Raw genomic sequence first — 23,385 nt, 5'->3', positions numbered from 1 at the left:
AAGCTGGGTAAAGCTAAATTGTTTGAGTTCAGGGACAGGCGCGACTTTGATCGTTTATCTCTGGCAGTGACATGTCTGGTTACCCTACCCTTTGTCTTTAGACTGGTGAAGGTGTGAAGGATTCCAGGAAAGGGCTGTGTGCCAACCATGTCACCACTATGGGCAACTTTCTGAAGGTAAGATCAACTTCTCCACACTCCCCTTCCCCAACCCTTTCAAGCTTGAAAGGGTTCAGAAAAGATTTACGAGGATCTTGCCAGGACTAGAGGGTGTGAGCTATAGGGAGAGGTTGAGTAGGCTAGGTCTCCATTCCATGGAGCGCAGGAAGATGAGGGGTGATCTTATAGAGGTGTACAAAATCATGAGAGGAATAGTTCAGGTAGATGCACAGTGTCTTTGACCCAGAGTAGGGGAATCGAGGACCAGAGGACATGGGTTCAAGGTGAAGTGGAAAAGATTTCATAGGAATCCGAGGGGTGACTTTTTCACACAGATGGTGGTGGGTGTATGGAACAAGCTGCCAGAGGAGGTAGTTGAGGCTGGGACTATCCCATCGTTTAAGAAACAGTTGGACAGGTACATGGATAGGACAGGGTTGGAGGGATGTGGACCAAGTGCAGGCAGGTGGGATTGGGTCCCACGTAGGCAAGTGGCAAGTGGGTCCGGCCCCCTCCCTTGACATCAGTCTGAAGAAGGGTCTCGACCCGAAACGTCACCCATTCCTTCTCTCCTGAGATGTTGCCTGACCTGCTGAGGAACTCCAGCATTTTATGTCTACCTTCCATTTAAACCAGCATCAGCAGTTTTTTTTTCCAACAATCTCATCTAAGTCATCTATAACGGTTAACAAAGGTCCCAGTACCAATCCCGACAGTAGACCACTGTAGAGATTTACATTCAGAAAAACATCCCTCCGCCTCCCTCCTCTGCCTCCAATCACCAAGCCAATTTTGGATCCAGTTTGCAGCACACCTGAGCTCCCATGTGCTCTAACTTACTGGGCCAGCCTAACTGTGCCAGACTTTGTCAAAGGCCTTGCTAACATCAATGCCAACCACACCTAGGGCAGTCACGGTGGCGCAGCGGTAGAGTTGCTGCCTTACAGCGAATGCAGCGCCGGAGACCCGGGTTCGATCCCGACTACGGATGCTGTCTGTACGGAGTTTGTACGTTCTCCCCGTGACCTGCGTGGGTTTTCTCCCAGATCTTCGGTTTCCTCCCACACTCCAAAGACGTACAGGTTTGTAGGTTAATTGGCTTGGTAAATGTAAAAATTGTCCCTAGTGGGTGTAGGATGGTGTTAATGTGCGGGGATCGCTGGTCGGTGCGGACCCGGTGGGCTGAAAGGGCCTGTTTCCGCGCTGTATCTCTAAACTAAACTAAACCTACTGCCCTGCCTCCATCAATATTCTCGGTTAACTCCTCAAAATAAACTCAATCGGGCTTGTGAGACTGGATTTCCCCTACACAAAACTGTGTTCACTTTTAAGGTAGACACAAAATGCTGGAGTAACTCAGCGGGTCAGGCAGCATCTCGGGAGAGATGGAAGGGGTGACGTTTTGGGTCGAGACCCTTCTTCAGTTGTCTTCTAATTAGTTTCAGCCTTTCCACGTGAAGGTAAATTCTGTTCCCAAGAATTTTCTCCATTAATTTCCTTATTATTATTGTACGGCTGACCAGCCTGTAGTTTCTTGGTGCTCGTTTCAGGTAAGGCAATGACATCAGTTACCATCGCCCTTTGTTTACGATGTTGTTTAACGCCCACCTCGTTGACCGTGCTCTCCTGTTGAATGTGCCCTGCTGTCCAGGGGGCTCACGTTACCATCAACGCCCGCGCTGACCAGGATGTGGAACCAGACGAGATCATGGAGAAGGTTGCCAAGGCCTCCGGTTCCAACTACAACTTCCACAAGGAGAGCCCCCGCTTCCAAGATACCAACCCGCCGGCACCTGTGGTGAGTCAGCCACCAGCTCGTGAAGCACTCTGCACGACCCTCACTACACCCCACCTCAGCATCGATCTGCTAGGGACCTTGTTTTGTTTGCATTGCGGGCTTTTTTTTTTTTTAGGGATACAGCGCGGAAACAGGCCCTTCGGCCCACCGAGTCCGCGCCGCCCAGCGATCCCCGCGCGTTAACACTATCCTACACACACTAGGGACAATTTTTACATTTACCCAGTCAATTAACCTACAAACCTGTACATCTTTGGAGTGTGGGAGGAAATCGAAGATCTCGGAGAAAACACACGCAGGTCACGGGGAGAGCGTACAAACTCCGTACAGACGGCGCCCGTAGTCAGGATCGAACCCGAGTCTCCGGCGCTGCATTCGCTGTAAGGCAGCAACTCTACCGCTGCGCCACCGTGCCGCAAAAGCTTTGCTTTGCACTATTACGACCTGGCTACTGAGGATTACTGATAATTTTGTATTATTGATTATTATATATTTAATAATAATAATAACTTTTATTTATATAGCACTTTTCATGCAATTGAATGCAGCCCAATGTGCTCTCCACAAAAACAAACGCATGTCTAAACAAAGATACAATTTAAAACAGAAAGGGAATAGGCATACAAAGCACAGATTTATATAAAAATACTAGACCAAACCTCTCCTCCATTGGTGCCGCGGCCTCTCCTACTCCCCTCCCTCCCCTCCCCTCCCCACTTCCCCTTCCCCCTCAACCCCCCTTATCCACCCTCCTCCCCCACTCCCTCCCCCCCCACCTCCCTACCCCCTCCCTCCCTAGGAGATAGATTTAAACTTTAAAAAGCTTGAGTAAAAAGATATGTTTTTAACTGCCGTTTAAAAATCTCAACTGAGTGGGCGTCTCTCATGGCCCCTGGGCAGGGTATTCTACAGTTTGGGGCCCTAATTGAAAAAGGCTGCTTCCCCAATTTTCTTACTGCTGCGGCCTTGAGAGGCTAACAGGCCGGCATCAGAAGACCTGAGCGCTCGAGTAGGGGCATAGGGAAGGAGGCACGCTGTAAGATATGCTGCTCCCAAGCCATTTAGGGCTTTGTAGACTATAAGGAGGACCTTATAGTCTATCCTGGATCTTACAGGGAGCCAATGAAGGGAGTACAATACTGGGGTGATATGTTTGCTTTTCTTGGTCTTTGTTGTTATTGCATTAATGGACCTGCAGCAAGTAAGAATTTCATTGACCAGTTCCTGGTGGTTATGACAATTAGTTGTACAGCATGGAAACAGAGCCTTCACCACAGCTTGTCCATGCTGACCAAGATGCCCCATCTAAGCTGGTGCATTTGGCCCATGTCCGCCGAAACCCTTTTCTATCCATGTTTCTGTCCAATTCTCTTAAATGTTGTTGTGGTACCTGGCTCAACTACCTTCGCTGGCAGCTCGTTCCACATACCAACCATACTCTGTGGAAAAAGTTGCCCCTCTTACCATAAACCTGTGTCCTTTGGTTCTTGATTCCCCTACCCTGGGTAATAGATTCTGGGCATTCTTCCTGTCTCGACCCCTCACGATGAATTAAACACTCGTGACACTTAAATTCTAAACAAAATAACATGGTGGGATATTTGAATGGTGATCGGATGGTTTGGGATTGTGCCAGTGTAGTGATTGGCAGGGCAGGGGATTTTCAATCCTGAGTATTTTGTCAGTTCTGAGCAGAGACCAAGACGGCATACTGGCACAGCGGGTTGCTGCCTTACGGAGCCAGAGACCCGGGTTTGATCTTGACTACAGGTGCTTTCTGTGATCGTGTGGGTTTTCTCGTGAGTGCTCCGGTTCCCTCCCAAACTCCAAAGATGTGCAGGTTTGTAGGTTCATTGGCTTCTGTAAATTGTCGCTAGCGGGTAGGATAGAATTAGTGTACGGGGGCGATTGTTGGTCGACACGGACTCAGTGGGCCAAAGGGTCTGTTTCCACGCTGTGTCTCTAAGAGGTCTTTGTGTCGGAAGTCCTCAGCGTGTGTGTGAATGGGCTGAGAAGCATCATGGTCAGCTGCTTGACCCACCTCCATGGCTGGTGAACATTGTATAGCACGAGTGGGCCTTAGAATGGGGAAACCCGTCCCATATTTGGTTTTGATCTCCCAATTTGAGGAAGGACATCCTTGCTATTGAGGCAGTGCAGCGTAGGTTCACCAGGTTAATCCCCGGAATGGCGGGACTGTCATATGAGGAAAGATTGGAAAGACTGGGCTTGTATTCACTGGAGTTTACAAGGATGAGAGGGGATCTTATAGAGACGTGTAAAATTATAAAAGGACTGGACAAACTAGATGCAGGAAAGATGTTCCCAATGTTGGGGGAGTCCAGAACCAGGGGCCACAGTCTTAGAATAAAGGGGAGGTCATTTAAAACTGAGGTGAGAAGAAACTTTTTCACCCAGAGAGTCGTGAATTTGTGGAATTCTCTGCCACAGAGGGCAGTGGAGGCCGATTCACTGGATGAATTTAAAAGAGAGTTAGATAGAGCTCTAGGGGCTAGTGGAATCAAGAGATATGGGGAGAAGGCAGGCACGGGTTACTGATTGTGGATGATCAGCAATGATCACAATGAATGGCGGTGCTGGCTCGAAGGGCCAAAAGGCCTCCTCCTGCACCTATTTTCTATGTTTAAATGTTTCCATATGCAGCACACTTCCTCAGGCAAAGTTACCAGCAGCAATCTTCAAACCTTGGAAAGCTGCATGCACACTGGGTGTCTGGTGTGAAGCACCTTGCCCGTGCAGTGTGACCAGCGAGCATTGTTGCACCTGGCTCTGCTCTGACCGGTCGAGTTACAAGGCCAAATTCTATCCCTTCCCAACCCAGGACAGATCTTGCTACACACCTTGCTGACCTTGGTCAATTGATTGCCACAATCTCCGGGCAGCACTAATTATGTTCTCTCTCCACTCAGGGGTCAGTTTACAAGAAGACAAACGCGATGTCTGAAATCCGAAACGTGAACAAGGAGAGCTTCTGGGCACAGACGGAGGTGAGGCTTTAGTTTGGGCAGTGGACTACCATTCAGCCGGCCATGTGAGTTGTGGTCAGCGATTGTGGCTTACACCAGCCATCCTCCTGTCCAAATGACCCAACACTGACATCCACACAAAATGCTGGAGTAACTCAGCGGGTCAGGCAGCATCTCGGGAGAGAAGGAATGGGTGACGTTTCGGGTCGAGACCCTTCTTCAGATGGGACCCTCCCCTGACATCAGTCTGAAGAAGGGTCTCGACCCGAAACGTCACCCATTCCTTCTCTCCAGAGATGCTGCCTGACCCACTGAGTTACTCCACCATTTTGTGTCTACCTTCGACTTAAACCAGCGTCTGCAGTTTTCTTTCCGACTCAACCCTGAGGTTGCCCATTGAAGTCCCACCGCACCACTTTGAGAATCGGGTGGTCCACGCTGAGACCCCATGGGGATAAAGCCGACTGCAAAACGCTCCTTTGGTTGTGGGGCCCCAGAGTTGACTCTGGATGTGTTTCAAGGAAAGTACCATATCATATCATATCATATATATACAGCCGGAAACAGGCCTTTTCGGCCCTCCAAGTCCGTGCCGCCCAGTGATCCCCGTACATTAACACTATCCTACACCCACTAGGGACAATTTTCACATTTACCCAGCCAATTAACCTACATACCTGTACGTCTTTGGAGTGTGGGAGGAAACCGAAGATCTCGGAGAAAACCCACGCAGGTCACGGGGAGAACGTACAAACTCCTTACAGTGCAGCACCCGTAGTCAGGATCGAACCTGAGTCTCCGGCGCTGCATTCGCTGTAAAGCAGCAACTCTACCGCTGCGCTACCTACCTGGTCTTGGCCTGTTTGAGCCCAGACCAACCCTTTGCAAGTGAGTCAGTGAGTATGAAATCACAGCAACGCTGAAGAAATGATGTTTTGTTTAGTTTAGTTTAGAGATACGGAGCGGAAACATGCTCTTCTGCCCACCGGGTCCGCGCCGACCAGCGATCCCCGTTTATTAACACTATCCAACACCCACTAGGGACAATCTTTTTATTACATTTACCGAGCCAATTAACCTACATACCTGCACGTCTTTGGAGTGCGGGAGGAAACGGAAGATCTCAGAGAAAACCCACGGGGAGAAGGTGCAAACCCACGGGGAGAAGGTGCAAACTCCGTAATGTTTTTAATTTCACTGACGGTGAGACCCTTTTCTCAACAGAAAGATGAGGCGAAGCGAAGGGAAGAAGATAAGACGAGGAGGGCGCAAGAACACGAAGGGTTGGAACACGAGCGGAAGGAGAGGGAGCGGCGAGAATCGGAGTCGAGGGAGCTGCAATATAGAGATAAGTCAAGTCAGATTGACCAGCAGAAGTGAGTGTTGTTTCTCTGTGTCTGTTCTTTCTCTGAGTGGGGCTGTGTTTGACTACGGACCGGGTCAGGGACTGCAGGACATGTTATTTAGTTGAGATACAGCGTGGAAACAGGCCCTTCGGCCCACCGAGTCCGCAGTGACCAGCGATCCCAGCACACTAACGCTATCCTACACACACTAGGGGCAACTTACTTTTATATCAAGCCAGTTAACCTACGTCTTTGGAGTGTGGGAGGAAACCGAAGATCTCGGAGAAAACCCACGTGGTCACGGGGGGAACGTACAAACTCCGTACAGACAGCCCCCGTAGTCGGGATCGAACCCGGGTCTCCGGCGCTGCAAGCGCTGTAAGGCAGCAACTCAACGGTTGGACCACTGTGCTTAATCTAGCTAGTCCCACTTGGCCCATGTTCCACCAAATCTCGACCCGAAACGTCAGCCATTCCTTCTCTCCCGAAATGCTGCCTGTCCCGCTGAGTTACTCCAGTGCTTTGTGTCTACCTTCAGTGTAAACCAGCATCTGCAGTTCCTTCCTGCACAATGTGAACTCCCTCGAATTAGATGACCCCATTGTAGTTTCAGGCAGCAATCTAAACCTTGGGCTGCTACTTCCAGTTGACACTCCCGCTTCCTGTGTCAGTGTTGCGCTGTTGGTGTTTTAACGAGTTGCAAATAATTGCAAGTAATTGCTAATCACTGTGGGTTACAATAGACAATAGACAATAGGTGCAGGAGTAGGCCATTCAGCCCTTCGAGCCAGCACCGCCATTCAATGCGATCATGGCTGATCACTCTCAATCAGTACCCCGTCCCTGCCTTCTCCCCATACCCCCTCACTCCGCTATCCCTAAGAGCTCTATCCAGCTCTCTCTTGAAAGCATCCAACGAACTGGCCTCCACTGCCTTCTGAGGCAGAGAATTCCACACCTTCACCACTCTCTGACTGAAAAAGTTCTTCCTCATCTCCGTTACCTGCTGTAATGTTAACAATGTCTGAGCAGTTTCATGCGTCTGGGTACAACTGCTTGCATTAGGTCAGGCAACATCTCAGGAGAGAAGGAATGGGTGATGTTTCGGGTCGAGACCCGAAACGTCACCCATTCCTTCTCTCCCGAGATGCTGCCTGACCCGCTGAGTTACTCCAGCATTTTGTGTCTACCTCAGAGATCACATTGGTGGGTTAATGAGTCAAACTAGGTACACACAAGGTCCTGGGCCAGGTGGGGCATTGTTCCTCAGGACCATGCAGCTTTCTAAAGGCAGACACAAAGTGCTGGAGTAACTCAGCGGGACTGGCAGCATCTCTGGAGAGAAGGGGTGGGTGACGTTTCTTCAGACTTAGACAATAGGTGCAGGAGGAGGCCATTCAGCCCTTCGAGCCAGCACCGCCATTCAATGTGATCATGGCTGATCATTCTCAATCAGTACCCCGTTCCTGCCTTCTCCCCATACCCCCTGACTCCTCTATCCTTAAGAGCTCTATCTCGCTCTCTCTTGAATGCATTCAGAGAATTGGCCTCCACTGCCTTCTGAGGCAGAGAATTCCACAGATTCACAACTCTCTGACTGAAAAGGTTTTCCTCATCTCCTTTCTAAATGGCCTACCCCTTATTCTTAAACTGTGGCCCCTTGTTCTGGAACTTCTTCAGACTCATGCCAATTGTTAACTGTATGTTGGTGTTGTCATTTGTGAGCGGAGCACCGAGGCACATTCCTTGTGTATGCACATACTTGGCCAATAAAACTTATTTATGTAGAACTCTTTTTTTAAATGTCTGAAGATGAGACAGGAAGACAGAAAACTGGGAAGGGTCTCAACCCAAAACGTCACCCATTCCTTCTCTCCCGAGATGCTGCCTGACCCGCTGAGTTACTACAGCATTTTGTGCCTACCTTCGATTTAAACCAGCACCTGCAGTTCTTTTTCCTGCACCGTTTGCATTGCGTGTTGGTGCGTTTAATATGGAACACAATGATTCATAAAAAGAGTATGCCCTCAACAGACTGCTTTTTCCAAACTCTGACCGGCAAGTTTTCTGTGAATTCACTCAATTTTTATCCATCTGTTGCAGGCAGTTCCAGAAGAAACAAGACTCTGTAAACAGGGAGAGTGAGAAACAGCGCTGGGTAAGAATGCTTCTGTGTGACTGTAAACCTTGTCGTTCCTCTCTGTAGCTAGTGAGCGCTGAACTTGAAAACGTCAGTCCATGGACAGGTGCAGTATATTGCTAGGGTACAAAATATAGACGGGTGGTGCAGCGGTAGAGTTCCTGCCTTACAGCGAATACAGCGCCGGAGACCCAGGTTCGATCCCGACTACAGGTGCTTTCTGTACGGAGTTTATACATTCTCCCCGTGACCTGCGTGGGTTTTCTCCGAGATCTTCGGTTTCCTCCCACACTCCAAAGACGTGCAGGTTTGTAGGTTAATTGGCTTGGTAAATGTAAAAATTGTCCCCAGTGGATGTAGGATAGTGTTAGTGTGCGGGGATCGCTGGTCGGCGCGGACCCGGTGGGCCGAAGGGCCTGTTTCCGCGCTGTATCTCTAAACTAAACTTTGTTTTGCATTTGAATTTCTAATGCTTCCCTAACACTCTTCCGTAAATCATCCCAAGGTAAGGTGCAGTGTGGCTGAGAAACACTGTGAATACCTCTCCGCGCTGCCCCATGAAACACCCCCCGGGTAGGGAGTGCAACTCTCTTGACACTTATTAAAAGTTCCCAGGATGGGTTAGGAACAGAGTAATCCCCTGCACCCCCAGGGCTTAGAGGCAGAGAGTGATACAGTGTGGAAACTGGCCCTTCACCCCAACCTGCCCACACTGGCCAACATGTCCCAGCTACACTGGTCCCACCTGCCTGCGTTTGGTCCACCTATATACTAAAACTCTCATTTGTTTGGTTGTTTGTTCCTGAACTACAGCCAAAACGGTACACGATAGCGCGACAATTTTAGGCCCACCTTACTCACTGTTGGCCCTTTGATGCTAATGGACGAAGTTTCATTGAAATCTGTGTTATATTTTTTAAGTTATTCACATTTAAAAGTTTAAATGTATCTCCTAGGGAGGATGGGAGAGGGGGAGGGGGAGGGGGGAGGGAGGATAAGGGGGATTGAGGTGGGGGGAGGGGAGGGGGTGGGGGGGGGAAGGGAGGGGGGTGGAGGGAGGGGGAGGAGGGAGGATAAGGGGGATTGAGGTGGGGGGAGGGGAGGGGGTGGGGGGGGGGAGGGAGGGGAGGAGGAGAGGGTGCTGCACCAATGCAGGAGAGGTTTGGTACAAGGGATCCACTTGGTCTAGAATCCCTCTCAACCTGTCCTATCCATGTACCTGTCTGACTGGATGTTAAACGTTGGGATAGTCCCAGCCTCATCTCCCTGTGGCAGCTCGTCAGTAGTTCCCTTCAATAGACAATAGACAATAGGTGCAGGAGGAGGTCATTCATCCCTTCGAGTCTGTACGCACCGCCATTCAATGCGATCATGGCTGATCACTCTCAATCAGTACCCCGTTCCTGGCTTCTCCCCATACCCCCTCACTCCGCTATCCTTAAGAGCTCTATCCAGCTCTCTCTTGAAAGCATCCAACGAACTGACCTCCACTGCCTTCTGAGGCAGAGAATTCCACACCTTCACCACTCTCTGACTGAAAAAGTTCTTCCTCATCTCCGTTCTAAATGGGCTACCCCTTATTCTTAAACTGTGGCCCCTTGTTCTGGACTCCCCCAACATTGGGAACATGTTTCCTGCCTCTAATGTGTCCAATCCCCTAATTATCTTATATGTTTCAATAAGATCCCCCCTCATCCTTCTAAATTCCAGTGTATACAAGCCCAATCGCTCCAGCCTTTCAACATACGACAGTCCCGCCATTCCGGGAATTAACCTAGTAAACCTACGCTGCACGCCCTCCATAGCAAGAATATCCTTCCTCAAATTTGGAGACCAAAACTGCACACAGTACTCCAGGTGCGGTCTCACCAGGGCCCGGTACAACTGTAGAAGGACCTCTTTGCTCCTATACTCAACTCCTCTTGTTATGAAGGCCAACATTCCATTGGCTTTCTTCACTGCCTGCTGTACCTGCATGCTTCCTTTCATTGACTGATGCACTAGGACACCCAGATCTCGTTGAACTCCCCCTCCTCCTAACTTGACACCATTCAGATAATAATCTGCTTTTCTATTCTTACTTCCAAAGTGAATAACCTCACACTTATCTACATTAAACTGCATCTGCCATGTATCCGCCCACTCACACAACCTGTCCAAGTCACCCTGCAGCCTTATTGCATCTTCCTCACAATTCACACTACCCCCCAGCTTAGTATCATCTGCAAATTTGCTCTCATGGGTGTCTCAAACACTGTGCTGCCGCTAACTGGTGAATCGGTTGTTTTGCAGAATGAACAAGAGCAGGAATATCAAGTAGAGATGCGCAAGGGGTTCAGGAGAAGCCAGTCCATTGAAAAGGCATCGGTATGCTGACCATTAGCATGTATCTGCTTGGACTACAGTGCTGTCCTTTGTTCAAACAGGATGTGGGGTACCTAACACACAGGGAATTGCATGGCAAGGAGCAACTGCCCTTGCTTTCCCTCTCTCTCCATCCCTCCCCCTTCCTAGTTCTCCGGCCACTCTGACTGTCCCCCAGATTACATTTTTATCTCGATTTGCTTTGTTGTCACCTTCTCCCAGATAACGATGATCGATACTACATTTTCCTTGAAACCCATCTCTATGGATGTCTCGTTTTCACAACTTACTCTTCCTTATCTCTGTCTCTCCCTGTCCCCTTACACTCGGTCTGAAGCAGGGTCTCGACCCAAAACGTCACCCATTCCTTCTCTCCAGAGATGCTGCCTGTCCTGCTGAGTTACACCAGCATTTGCTTGCTGACGCCCGCGTTTCGCTGCGTTCTCCACTTACTGCTGGTCTCTCTACAGGAGGCAGCTTCCATCATCTCCCAGAGATCGATGAACCCCAAGGAGCTGTTCAAGGATCGTGAGCGTGGCAAGGTGGCAGACCCGTCTGCGTTCAATGCCAGCACACAGCCAGGTAATGGAGAGGGAGCAGACCCTCCCCCACCTTACTCTCCCCCTGCCTTACTCTCCTCCCGAACCCCCCCTGCCTTACTCTCCTCCCGACCCCCCCCGCCTTACTCTCCCCCCGACCCCCCCGCCTTACTCTCCCCCGACCCCCCCCCCGCCTTACTCTCCTCCCGACCCCCCCCCCACCTTACTCTCCTCCCGACCCCCCCCGCCTTACTCTCCTCCCGACCCCCCCCCCGCCTTACTCTCCTCCCGCTATCCCACTGCCTGAATGCAGGCAACACGTTTGACAGGCAGCAGGGATAAACCCGGCGTGTAGTGAACTGTGCAGAGTGTGGTCTAACTGGTTACACCTCCTGAATGTGATATTGTACAGTCCTGAACCCTCACCACCCAGAATAACGTTCCAACCTTCTGTGTAGAGGAGGCTAAACCTAACGGACAGAGTGCTGAGCTGTGCAGTTGCGATAGTTCAGCATCTTTTGCTGTCGCGGTGTTTAGTGACAAATGAGCAGATCCATCCAAATCACTGCCCTCCTGTCCCAGGAGGGTGAGCGGGTCAGGACGGCAAGATCCGTTGTGAATTAGTGTGAGCACATGGCCTGGCACTGGAGAGGGACCAGGAATGAATGGGTTAACATATGATGAGCATTTGACGGACTACGCCTGTACTCTCTGGAGTTTAGAAGAATGAGGGAGGGGATCTCATTGAAATGTACCAAATAGTGAAAGGCTTGGATAGAGTGGATGTGGAGAGGAAGTTTCCTCTAGTGGGAGAGTCCAGGACTAGAGGTCACAGCCTCAGAATTAAAGGACGTTCTTTTAGGAAGGAGATGAGAGGAATTTCCCGCCCCCCCTTCCTCACCCCTCCCGACATCAGTCTGAAGAAGGGTCTCGGCCCGAAACGTCACCCATTCCTTCTCTCCAGAGATGCTGCCTGACCCGCTGAGTTGCTCCAGCATTTTGTGTCTGCCTTGGAAACTTATCGAGTCAGGCGTACTTAGAAAGGCTTCTGCCCCACGTCATGCTCTGTGAAGCCACAGCTGCCGAGGGTGTCCTGTTGCACAGAGAATACTGAGGTTTGCAAGTCACGCACTGATGCATTAATGCAATTGGCACTGAGCTGCTTGCTTCAGGGCTGAGGGTTGCGGCAAAAGGCAGCTGGAATCTCTTGGTGTGCAAGAAGTTGTACTTCATGACCACATTTCATAAGTACAGAGTCTTATCTGCACTGGAGGAAAAGAATCAAACAAGTCCGTTGTCGCTCTGCTAATGTCAGCGTGCAACTGAGACACAGGCAGGATGTGGTTACAACCTGGCCTGTCTTCTGGTTAGTTGGTGTAATGTCCAAGTGCCTCACTTACTTCAGACTTACTGATTATCAACTCCATCTTTCCTCGTTTGTCCATTAAGGTCAGAAGGAATAGGAGCAGAATTAGGCTATTCAGCCCATCAAGTCTACGCCATTCAATCATGGCTGAAATATCTCTCCCTCCGAACCCCATTCTCCTGCTTTCTCCCCATAACCGCTAACACCCGTACTAATCAAAAATCTATCTATCTCTGCCGTAGAAATATCCACTGACTTGGCCTCTACAGCCTTCTGTGACAAAGAATTCCACAGATTCACCACCCTATGATTAGAGAAATTTCTCCTCATCTCCTTCCTAAAAGAACGTCCTTTAATTCTGACGCTATGGCCTCTCGTTGTAGACTCTGCTTGCGCCTGCAATGGTGTTTCTTGCTGCGCTCTGTCACCCTGTGCTTTGAGGCTTGAGCTTCCCTGAGCAAGGGCAGGTTGAAAGCACAAGCAGCCCTTCAGGGTGGAACACTGACACCCAAGCTGGCCCTGCCCTTCCAATCCAACATCCTGCAGCCCACTGCTCCCCCTTTTGGGAAAAGATTTCATAGGAATCTGAGGGGTAACGTTTTCCACAAAAAGGGTGGTGGGTGTATTGAACGAGCTGCCGGAGGAGGTAGTTGAGGCAGGGACTATCCCGACATTTAAGAAGCAGTTAGACAGGTACATGGAAAGGACAGGTTTGGAGGGATTTGGACCAAATGCCGGCAGGTGGGACTAGTGTAGCTGGGACATGTTGGCCGGTGTGGGCAAGTGGGGCCGAAGGGCCTGTTTCCACACTGTATCACTCTATGCCTCTCCATTACCTGCTTGCCTGGAGGCTAGGACAGATGATGTATGGGACTCCTGTTATCTGAAGTAATACTCCGAGAAATGTATCACCGTTCCTCCACTGTCCACTCGGTCTGAACCCTGGACTTGCATAGAGTCATGGAGTGATACAGTGTGGAAACAGGCCCTTCGGCTCAACTTGCCCACACCGGCCAACAATGTCCCAGCTACCCTAGTCCTACTTGCCTGCACTTGGTCCATAACCCTCCAACCCTGTCCAATCCATGTACCTGTTCAACTGTTTCTTAAAGGATGGGATAGTCCCAACCTCAACTACCTCCTCTGGCAGCTTGTTCCACACACCCACCACCCTCTGTGTGGAAAAGTTACCCCTCGGATTCCTATTAAATCTTTTCCCTTTCACCTTGAACCCATGTCCTCTGGTCTTCGATTCCCCTACTCTGCGTAAAAGACTCTGTGCATCATTCTCTCATGATTTTGTGTACCTCTATAAGATCTCCCCTCATCCTCCTGTGCTCCATGGAATAGGGACCCAGCCTGCTCAACCTCTCCCTACAGCTCACACCCTGCATAACTGCAGTTGTGTGAGCCCCTTCCCAACAAAGACCACAATGGACCAAGGTGGCTCACTGCCAGAACCAGCTGCCATTGAAGACGAACAGTAAATATTCGGCCTGCCCTATGTATTTTAAAAAGTGACGGGCTCAGTTTTGCAGCATCTGTTTAGCTTGTATCAGACTTATCAAATATTGTGGACTTGTTTTTGGCGTGTGATTTTGAACAAGAGGGGGTGATTAGTGCAGCTTGTGATTTCTTCCTGCAGTGTGCAGGCCTGCAGTGTGCAGCCAGCCCCTGGTGTGGAGTGTGCTGCCTGCCGTGTTGCCCTGTACGGTGTTGCGACAGCACAGCTTACTGTTGTCTCCGTGCTTGAGTTTTATCTGCTTTTTTCCTGCCAGGCAAGTTGAAGAGCCCTTTCCTGCAGTCCCGGAGTCAGCAGCTAGAATCCCCTCCCTCGCCTGTCAGCTCGCCTGCCCAGCCAGAGCCCCCAGGTTGGCATCGCCTCTCCTCCATTTCCACTGTGCCTGGGGTAGCGAACAATCCACACAGGGGTTAGGGATGAGGTGCATGACGTTAGTTACTGAACCCGCGAGCACTCTCTCTCGTGTAATCGGAGATGGGTGGTTGTGTATCGCTGTCACTAGTCACTTGGCTATTGCAACGCTGTCAAGTGCTGCACCTTGTGGGACCTCAGTTGTGACCAATGATAATAGAGCAGAGCAAGATAGACCACTCGGCCCTAAAAACCGTAGTGCGTCACGGCGGCCATTTTAGTAGGCAGAAACTTGCAGAAACATTTAAAAAGAAAAATAACAACAATCTGTGAGTTGATAGATGAGATATATTCTACATTTTAATGGCATCATCACACATACTGTTCCCCCAAAACACTGATTACACTGCGAGAGGCTTAGAGTAAGGCGGGGTTTGCCTACTAAAATGGCGGATGTTAAGCTCCTTTGTGGACTACACTTCAGTGTGTGCAGTTTCAACAGAGTGGTCCATCTTGCTCCTCTAGTGTCTTTGGTTCTGTCTCAGCCTCGGGCTAAAGCACGCAAACCAGACTTCTCACTCCGCATCAGTCATTTGCTCAGAAGTATCCACCAGAGTTTAAACTGTCGATGGACCCCAAAATGCTGGAGTTACTCAGCGGGACAGGCAGCATCACTGGAGGGAAGGAATGGGTGACGTTTCACAGAGTGCTGGAGTAACTCAGCGGGTCAGGCAGCATCACTGGAGGGAAGGAATGGGTGACGTTTCACAGAGTGCTGGAGTAACTCAGCGGGTCAGGCAGCATCACTGGAGAGAAGGAACGGGTGACGTTTCGGGCCGACACCCTTCTTCGGACTGGAGAAGAGTCATTCTGACATCTGTCTGAAGAAGGGTCTCGACCCGAAACGTCACCCATTCCTTCTCCAGTGATGTTGCCTGACCCGCCGCATTACTCCAGCATTTTGTGCCTGTCTTCGGTTGAAACCAGCATCTGCAGCTCCTTCCTACAGAGTTTAAACTGTCCAAGCGCCTCCTTGTCCTATCGCCACGTCTGCCGTGCTTAGCAAGCTTGCCTTCAATGTCATTTGCTTTGTACTTATTAATTCATGGAGTGAATGCGGAGAGTTCACACCGCTCTGGGTCGACTTTTCTCCTGAATTCCTGATTGGATTTATATTACCTGTAATTCTGAGCTTCCAAGCAAATGGAATTATATTACAATGACCCAGCCAAGTGGTGACCAGAGCACCCCAGCCTGTTCAGTCTTTATACCAAGTCGGTTTGCCACAAGTCTGAAGAAAGGTCTTGAGCCGAAACATCACGTATTCCTTTTCTTCGGAGATGGTGCCTGGCCCGCCGAGTTCCTCCAGCGTTTTGTGTCTATCTTCCCTTAAAAACCAGGTGGTTTGTAGCACTGGGAGTCGCTGTGTATGGAAGTCACAGTGATGTGGAGTGCCGTGTGGATTCTAATCGCAGTACAGTATACAGAGACCAGACGTGTGTACAGGCCCCCAGCTGAGGGCTATCCAAGCTACAGGGAGGCAGCGCTCAGTGGGTTGTCAAAGGTCCACTATACCTCCAAGTTTTTGAAATCTTTTTCAGCCTCTGTCTCCACTTTGATAATTGAGGTTGAGAACGCAACATGGTATGCATGCAATGTGACCATGGCAACGCAGTTTAAACACAGCATGCCTGGAAATGATTGTATTTATGGTGTTGGGCTCGGTGGGTGCTGTTTGCAGAGGTGGTGGCTTATCAACTCTTTCCACACGCACGTGCGCTCACACACGCACACGTGCACATGGGCATGAACTCGCACACGTGCACATGGGCATGAACTCGCACACGTGCACATGGGCATGAACTCGCACACGCACATGGGCATGATCTCGCACACGTGCGCGCGCACACTCACACATGGCATGAACTCGCACAGGCGTGTGCACATGGGCATGAACTCGAACTCGCGCGCACGCGCACACCTCTTCCCTTTGTAAGTTTCTGATCGTTGATCTTTTTTGGCAAATTCCATCAGACCAGCGCACGATTAGAAATCATTGTGTTTGCCAACCTTGTATTTAGACGTGCAATCCCCAGCGGAGGTGCAGAGTGGAACCGAGCGGGTGGAAGCAGAGCCCAAGGAAGAGCCGCAGACTGACTGGAGTGGTACGTCACCAGCCGAGGGGTCCGTGCTCCTGGCTCTGTGCACGCGTGTACGTGTGTCTGCACATGACATGCACTGTGTCTGGGAGGGAGACATATCCACATCTATTTAGTTTATTGGCACATGCACTGAAAAGCTTTTTTGTTGTGAGCTATCTAGTCAGTGGAAAGACTACACATGATTACAATCAAGCTGTGTACAGAAACAGGACAAAGGGTGTGATGTTTAGTGCAAGTCTGATTAATCCGTGGGTCTCCAATGAGGTGGATGGTGGGTCAGACCGCTCTTTAGTTGGTGAGAGGATGGTTCAGTTGCCTGATAACAGCTGGGAAGAAACTGCCCCTGAATCTGGAGGTTTTCACACTTCTGCACCTCTTGCCTGATGGGAGAGGGGAGGAGAGTGTTCAGGGTGAGACTGGTCCTGAGACATCTGTGAGGGTTCAGAAACATAGAAAATAGGTGCAGGAGGAGGCCATTCGGCCCCTTCGAGGCAGCACTGCCATTCAATATGTCATCTGGCCATCCAAAATCAGACGATTTCTCCCCATATTCCTTGATTCCGTTAGCCATAAGAGCTAGATCTAACTCTCTCTTGAAAAAATCCAGTGAATTGGCCTCCACTGTAATTTGTACAAATAGGTACACAACTTTTTAAAGACATTTAGAAAGTACATAGATAGGAAAGATTTTGTTCAATATGGGCCAAATGCCGGAAAATAGGAGCAAGTCAGATCGGTGGGCCGAAGGGCCTGTTTCCCCACTCTATAATTCTGTCTACATGACTTACGAGGCCAGTGGTGCCTGCAGAGAGAAGCAAGTCATGTGGTATTTTTAAAGCAGAAATTGATAGATTCCTGATCAGTAACTCTGTCAAATGTTACGATGCGATACGATAGAACTTTCTTTATCCCAGGAGGGAAATTGATCGTTGGGAGAAGGCAGGAGAACGAGGTTTTGAGGGAATGATAGATTAGACTTGATTGAATAGACCCGGTGGGCTGAATGGCCTCATTCTGCTCCTATGACTTATAAACTTGCACCGGATCAGCCAAACCATTATGACCTGCTGAGCCAAAACATTATGCCCACCTGCCTAATATGCTGTTGGTCCTCCGTGTGCAGCCCCATACGCAGCAGGGTGCGATGCACTGTGTATTGTGACACATTCCTCCCGTGACCACCATTAAATTTTCTGTGACTTGTGCCACAGTCGACCTTCTGTCGGTTCGGACCAGACGGGATAGCCTTCGTTGCCCTCGCCATCGATGAGCCTTGGGCGCCCAACACCCTGTCTGTCGCCGGTTTGTGGTTTGTCCCACCTCGGACCACTGTCGGTAGGTACTCACCACTGCTGACTGGGAGCACCCCACAAGCCTTGCCGTTTCAGAGATGCTCTGACCCAGTCGCCTGGCCATAACAATTTGGCCCTTGTCAAAGTCGCTCAGGGCCATTTCTCCTGCATCCAACACATCAACTTCAAGAACTGCCTGTTCACTTGCTGCCTAATATATCCCACCCCTTGACAGGTGCCATTGTAACAAGATAATCAATGTTATTCACTTTGCCTGTCAGTGGTCATAATGTTTTGGCTGATTGGTGTATGAACATGGTTAAAGTTTCAGGTCAATGATCTTTAAATGCAGAAGGAAGCATATTGACCTGAAATGTTAACAGTTTCTCCTTGGACACTGCCCGGCCTCTTGAGCCTTTCCAGCATTCATTGTTCACGTGGTTGTTGGGGGTGGTGTGAGAGTGGCTGGAGGTTCCTGCCCTCATTGCCCCTTGACCTGATTTTCCCTCTGCTCATGTTCTGGAAACCATCGACAGCGGAGAAAGGACAGAGTGAAGAGGGTTACAGCTGGCAGTTCCACCATTCGGACACGGTCGAGCACGAGGATATCTATCAGGATGCGGAGGGAAACGCAGAAGAGCAGCAGAAACCGGAGCCTGTGGCGACGGTAAGTTAGTTTAGAAATACAGCGCGGAAACAGGCCCTTCGGCCCACGAGTCCATTCCAACCACGATCACCCGTATACTAGCACTGTCCCACACACACGAAGGACGGTTTACAGAAGCCAATTGACCCACAAACCTGCACGTTATTGGAATGTGGGATGAAGCCTGAGCACCCGGAGGAAACCCACACAGTCACAGGGAGAACGTGCAAACTCTGTGCAGTTAGGATCGATCCCGGGTCTCTGAGGCTGTTAGGCAGCCACTCTACCGCTGCACCACCCCTGGGCCTCTGGTATGCCATCCTCACCCGTCCTCTATCCCAGTCGAATGGTTGGTGAGACACGGTTGTCTAACCAAGGCAGTGAGGTTGCTCTCCAGATGCTGTCTGGCCATGTAGCTCCTCGTGCAGGTTCCCCCACGGCCGACACGCCGCCGCACGGTCCCACGTCGCCAGCACCCCTTTACCTTCTGCGTTGCTCGGTCTTCCTTCACTGCATCCTTGCAGCTTCTGCCCTGCACTTGGTTTGCCCCACTAACATCCTTACCTTGGCCCTTTAACCCCACATGCTTCCCCAGTAAGTAAACTCATGGGTTAAGCAGATTGAAAACTGATCAACTTCCTTCTAGTTTTCAAAATGTCCCCCTACATCATGGGGATTGGGGATTGCGAAGGGCTTTTGATGGAGTATGGGAGAAGCCGTTTGCGTGGGTCAGTGACTCGAGAGGACGTTTGGAATTGGCGGCAGAGCTGTCTGAGGGCTTTGTGACTGAGTTTAGTGATTTGGAATACACTGCCGGAGCTGCAGATGGACTGGGGTTGAAGGTTGGAGCCGGGTCAAGAAGGGTTTCATTTATTCCCAGGTGATCACGTTGGTGTTTCTCACAGTCTGCCCCTCAGGTCACCACGGACCAGTCTGCCCCTCAGGTCACCACGGACCAGGCTGCCCCTCAGGTCACCACGGACCAGGCTGCCCCTCAGGTCACCACGGACCAGGCTGCCCCTCAGGTCACCACGGACCAGGCTGCCCCTGACCACCAGAACATCTATGAAGCGACCGAGACCACGATACAGGGATTGTGTGCCAGGGCGCTGTATGACTATCAGGCTGGTAGGTCTATTTGCCACATTTACACCAACAGGGCCATTGGTCACACACGCCAACCGCAGAGAATCAGGAGGCATCGGGGTCCCTGGTGGACTCGTCTTTGGAGAAATTGGATCCTGTGTGACCATGTTTAAGGCAGAGATAGATTGTTGATTAGTGCGGGTGTCTGAGGTTATGGGGGGAAGGCAGGAGAATGGGGTTAGGAGGGAGAGATAGATCAGCCACGATTGAATGGCGGAGTAGACTCGATGGGCCGAATGGCCTAATTCTACTCCTATTCGTTATGACCATGTGACCAGTTTATGTGTGTGTGTGTAGACAAGAGTCGGCTCCATAGACTGGCATCTTGCTTCCCAAGAACAGCGCACAGACCTGATACCTGCACAGGCCTTTGCCCAGGTGCCAATCTTTCCTGGGCTTCTGTGAGGTGCAGCACCAGTTGCAGGGTCTCTGGTGTGGGAGCTGCTCTGATGATGAGTGGTCACAGCTGAGTGACCAGTCAGTGACCAAGGTTGCTCACTGTATGGTGAAGCCTGCAGATGGTGGAGAGGCCACTGCCCATGTCCTTGGCACCCCACATCCATCCTGGCCTTCTAATCTCCAGGTAGGTAGGTTCCAACCTCCCCAACTCAGCTCAGGAAGAAAACTGCAGATGCTGGTTAAAATCAAAGGTAGACACAAAATGCTGGAGTAACTCAGCGGGTGAGGCAGCATCTCTGGAGAGAAGGAATGGGTGATGGCTCGGGTACCCATGAAACGTCTAAAGAATGGGTGATGGCTCGGGTACCCGAAACGTCACCCATTCTTTCTCTCCCGAGATGCTGCCTGACCCGCTGAGTTACTCCAGCATTTTGTGTCTATCCCAAGTTGCCACTTCATAACTATAAGGCAGAGATAGACAAATTCTTGATTAGAACGGGTGTCAAGGGTTATGGGGAGAAGGCAGGAAAAATTGAATTCGGAGGCAGAGATCAGCCATGATTGAATGGTGGAGTGGACTCGATAGGCTGAATGGCCTAATTCTACTCAGTAACTTATGAGCCATCGTAATGTTCGCTGTATGATAACCCCAGAGTGGAGAGACAGCTGATGAGATCAGTCCTGGGTTTCCCCAGGTGCCCTGCCCCTAGGGTTGCCAACTTCCTCACTCCCAAATACGGGATAAAGGGTGTTGTCGCCACTCCACGCCCAACGTGACACCAATGGCGGCCGCCTGGGCCGGGAGGCGGGTTGCTACGCAACGTCCGTTCAGCGGCACCCGGGCCTCCGGACCGAGACTGTCCAGAGCTAAAATGTTGGAAATCTAGACTGTCGGAAACCTAGACTGCCGTGGCCTAGACTGCCGGGGCCTAGACTGTCGGGGGCCTAGACTGTCGGGGGCCTAGACCGCCGGGGGCCTAGACTGCCGGGGGCCTAGACTGCCAGGGGCCTAGACCGCCGGGGCCTATCTACTACACCATGCATTTTAGTGTTGACTCTTCTGGCAACTCGTTCCAAAGACATGCGACCAGTTCCCACATGAAGCTCAACACCCAGTGATCACAGAAAGTTAAAAGATTATCCCAATGGTTTCACTCCAGGATAACTATGGGCCGTTGTGTCCAGAATGTGTTTTGGCCAGTGATGCAGAATGGAATGCCCAGATAGTAACGCTGGTTTAACAGGTACAGGTGTGCTGACGTCTCGCTCTCTCTTTCTGTCTCTCTCTCTCTCTCTCATCAACTTCCCCCTGCCCCCCTCTCTCCCTCTCCCCCCAACCCATCTCTCCCTTCCCCCTCACTCCCTCTCCCCCTCAACCCATCTCTCCCCTACCCCAACAACCCATCTCTCCTCTTTCCCCCCACCTCCTCTCTCCCTTACCCCCTCTCTCCCCTCCCCACCTCTCCCCTTCCTCTGGCACCCCCTTCTCCTCCCTACTCTGCCCCGGCTACCCCATCTCCCTCTTCCCTTTCCCCATCACCCCTTCTCCTCTTTCCCCCTCACCTCCCCTCTCCCGTCTCCACCCCCCCATCCCCTGTCTCCCTGCCACCCAGCTGACAGCACGGAGATCTCCTTTGACCCGGACGACATCATCTCGGACATCGAGCAGATAGACGAGGGGTGGTGGCGGGGGTACGGGTCGGACGGCTCCTTCGGCATGTTCCCAGCCAACTATGTGGAGCTGCTGACCGGTTAGTGCCCGGCCCGGCCCTGCCCGCCCTGCTGCCCACGCTGACCCAACGCTGACCACTCGCCAACGCTACACTGTGTCTGCAGCTCTCGTCCTGCGCCCACCGGGAGGGCTGAATCGGTGATGGTCACGGCAGGAGTGGGGGTCTCCGCTCACTAACACTGGGGGGGGTGGGACGGTCTCTGCTCTCGGTCACATGGTGGGGGGGAGGGCAGGAGAAGGTTCAGCCACCCCTCACCCTCCACTACGCTTGGTGTTTTCCCCCAACCATTCATTCCATCCATCGCACATTCCTCCCCCTCCCTCCCCTCCCCTCCCTCCCTGGCGACCAGGCCTGGACGTTCTCTGACCGCCTCCTTGTGGTGCCGCACTGTGTGAGGGCCGTGTGTCCACCTCCACCTCCAGCCCCTGAACGGTGACTGATGCAGTGGGCAGAGCCTGCGGAGCTGGACATCAGCTCCCCCCTCACTGCGGCCAAGCCAGCTCAGGGTGTTAGCCCCTCACCCCCCCCCCCCCCACCTGGGACATGCCGGGACCACAGACCACCCAACAACCGTCTCCTCCCCCTCCGACCCCCTCTTGCCCAACCCTGCCACACTCCCCCCAATGCCGCGATGTTTCCCAATCCGTGCCCACCCCATCCGGCAACAAGAGGACATTCACCACGCTGGTTTACGGGAACAAAGACACAGTGCTGGAGTAACTCAGCGGGCCAGGCAGCGTCCCTGGAGATCACGGATGGCTGATGTTTGGGGTCGGGACCCTTCGGACCAGAGATGCTGCCTGACCTGCTGTGTGTTACTCCAGCATTCTGGGTTTCCACCTGTTGTTAGTTGTTCAGCTGAGGGGGGGGGGGGGGGGGGGGGGCGGGGGGTTAGTGAGCTTACGGGCGAAGGAGAGGGGGGGGATTAGCAGTCGTCAGGCCCCCCCCCCCCTCCCCTCCACCGCTGCTGCCTCCGTCAGCTTCCCTGCACACAGCGGCCCCCTGAGTTTGGGTCGATGGTGGGATCAGGGGGGGGGGGGGGGCTGCATGAGACGGGGAGTGGGGGCTCTCTCTGGGTTTTCCACACGTCGCATCAACGGTTCTGCATCCCGATTCTGTTTCTCTCTGATGATTTACTTTGAATAAAAAACAATCATGTGCCGACATGAAAGCATTGTCTACCTGCGGACATGACCCCAGCATCACGGGCAATGGGGCTGTCTGCTTCACCCACCCATCCACCCTCCCACCCACCCCTCTCACTCACACTCTCACACACTCTCACTCTCATTCACACTCACTCTCACCTGCTCTCACTCATACTCTCATTCACACTCACTCACACCCACTCTCACTCACACTCACACTCTCATTCACACTTTCATTCACACTCACTCTCACCCTCTCTCATTCACACTCTCATTCACACTCACACT

At 51.5% G+C, this 23,385-nt stretch overlaps 1 protein-coding gene across 3 annotated transcripts in view; it reads left to right on the top strand.

The window, feature by feature from the left end:
- The window catches only part of dbnlb (drebrin-like b), a 40,054-nt gene extending 17,221 nt beyond the window's left edge, over positions 1–22,833 (top strand). The window contains exons 4-15 of one of the 3 annotated variants that reach the window (XM_078428766.1): positions 102–176; positions 1,810–1,956; positions 4,887–4,964; positions 6,168–6,319; positions 8,393–8,447; positions 10,722–10,796; positions 11,264–11,375; positions 14,477–14,569; positions 16,653–16,736; positions 18,562–18,692; positions 19,577–19,799; positions 21,830–22,833. In XM_078428766.1, coding sequence (XP_078284892.1) covers positions 102–176; positions 1,810–1,956; positions 4,887–4,964; positions 6,168–6,319; positions 8,393–8,447; positions 10,722–10,796; positions 11,264–11,375; positions 14,477–14,569; positions 16,653–16,736; positions 18,562–18,692; positions 19,577–19,799; positions 21,830–21,972 — 1,368 coding nt within the window. In that variant the 3' untranslated portion in view covers positions 21,973–22,833. The remainder of the gene's footprint in view (positions 1–101; positions 177–1,809; positions 1,957–4,886; positions 4,965–6,167; positions 6,320–8,392; positions 8,448–10,721; positions 10,797–11,263; positions 11,376–14,476; positions 14,570–16,652; positions 16,737–18,561; positions 18,693–19,576; positions 19,800–21,829) is intronic. The other 2 variants (XM_078428768.1, XM_078428769.1) reach the window with 2 other exon arrangements.
- The last annotated feature ends 552 nt before the right edge of the window (positions 22,834–23,385 follow it).

This window comes from Rhinoraja longicauda, chromosome 36 (genome assembly GCF_053455715.1).
Source record: "Rhinoraja longicauda isolate Sanriku21f chromosome 36, sRhiLon1.1, whole genome shotgun sequence".
NCBI classification, from domain to species: domain Eukaryota; kingdom Metazoa; phylum Chordata; class Chondrichthyes; order Rajiformes; family Arhynchobatidae; genus Rhinoraja; species Rhinoraja longicauda.
This window is presented reverse-complemented; position numbering and strand designations above follow the sequence as displayed.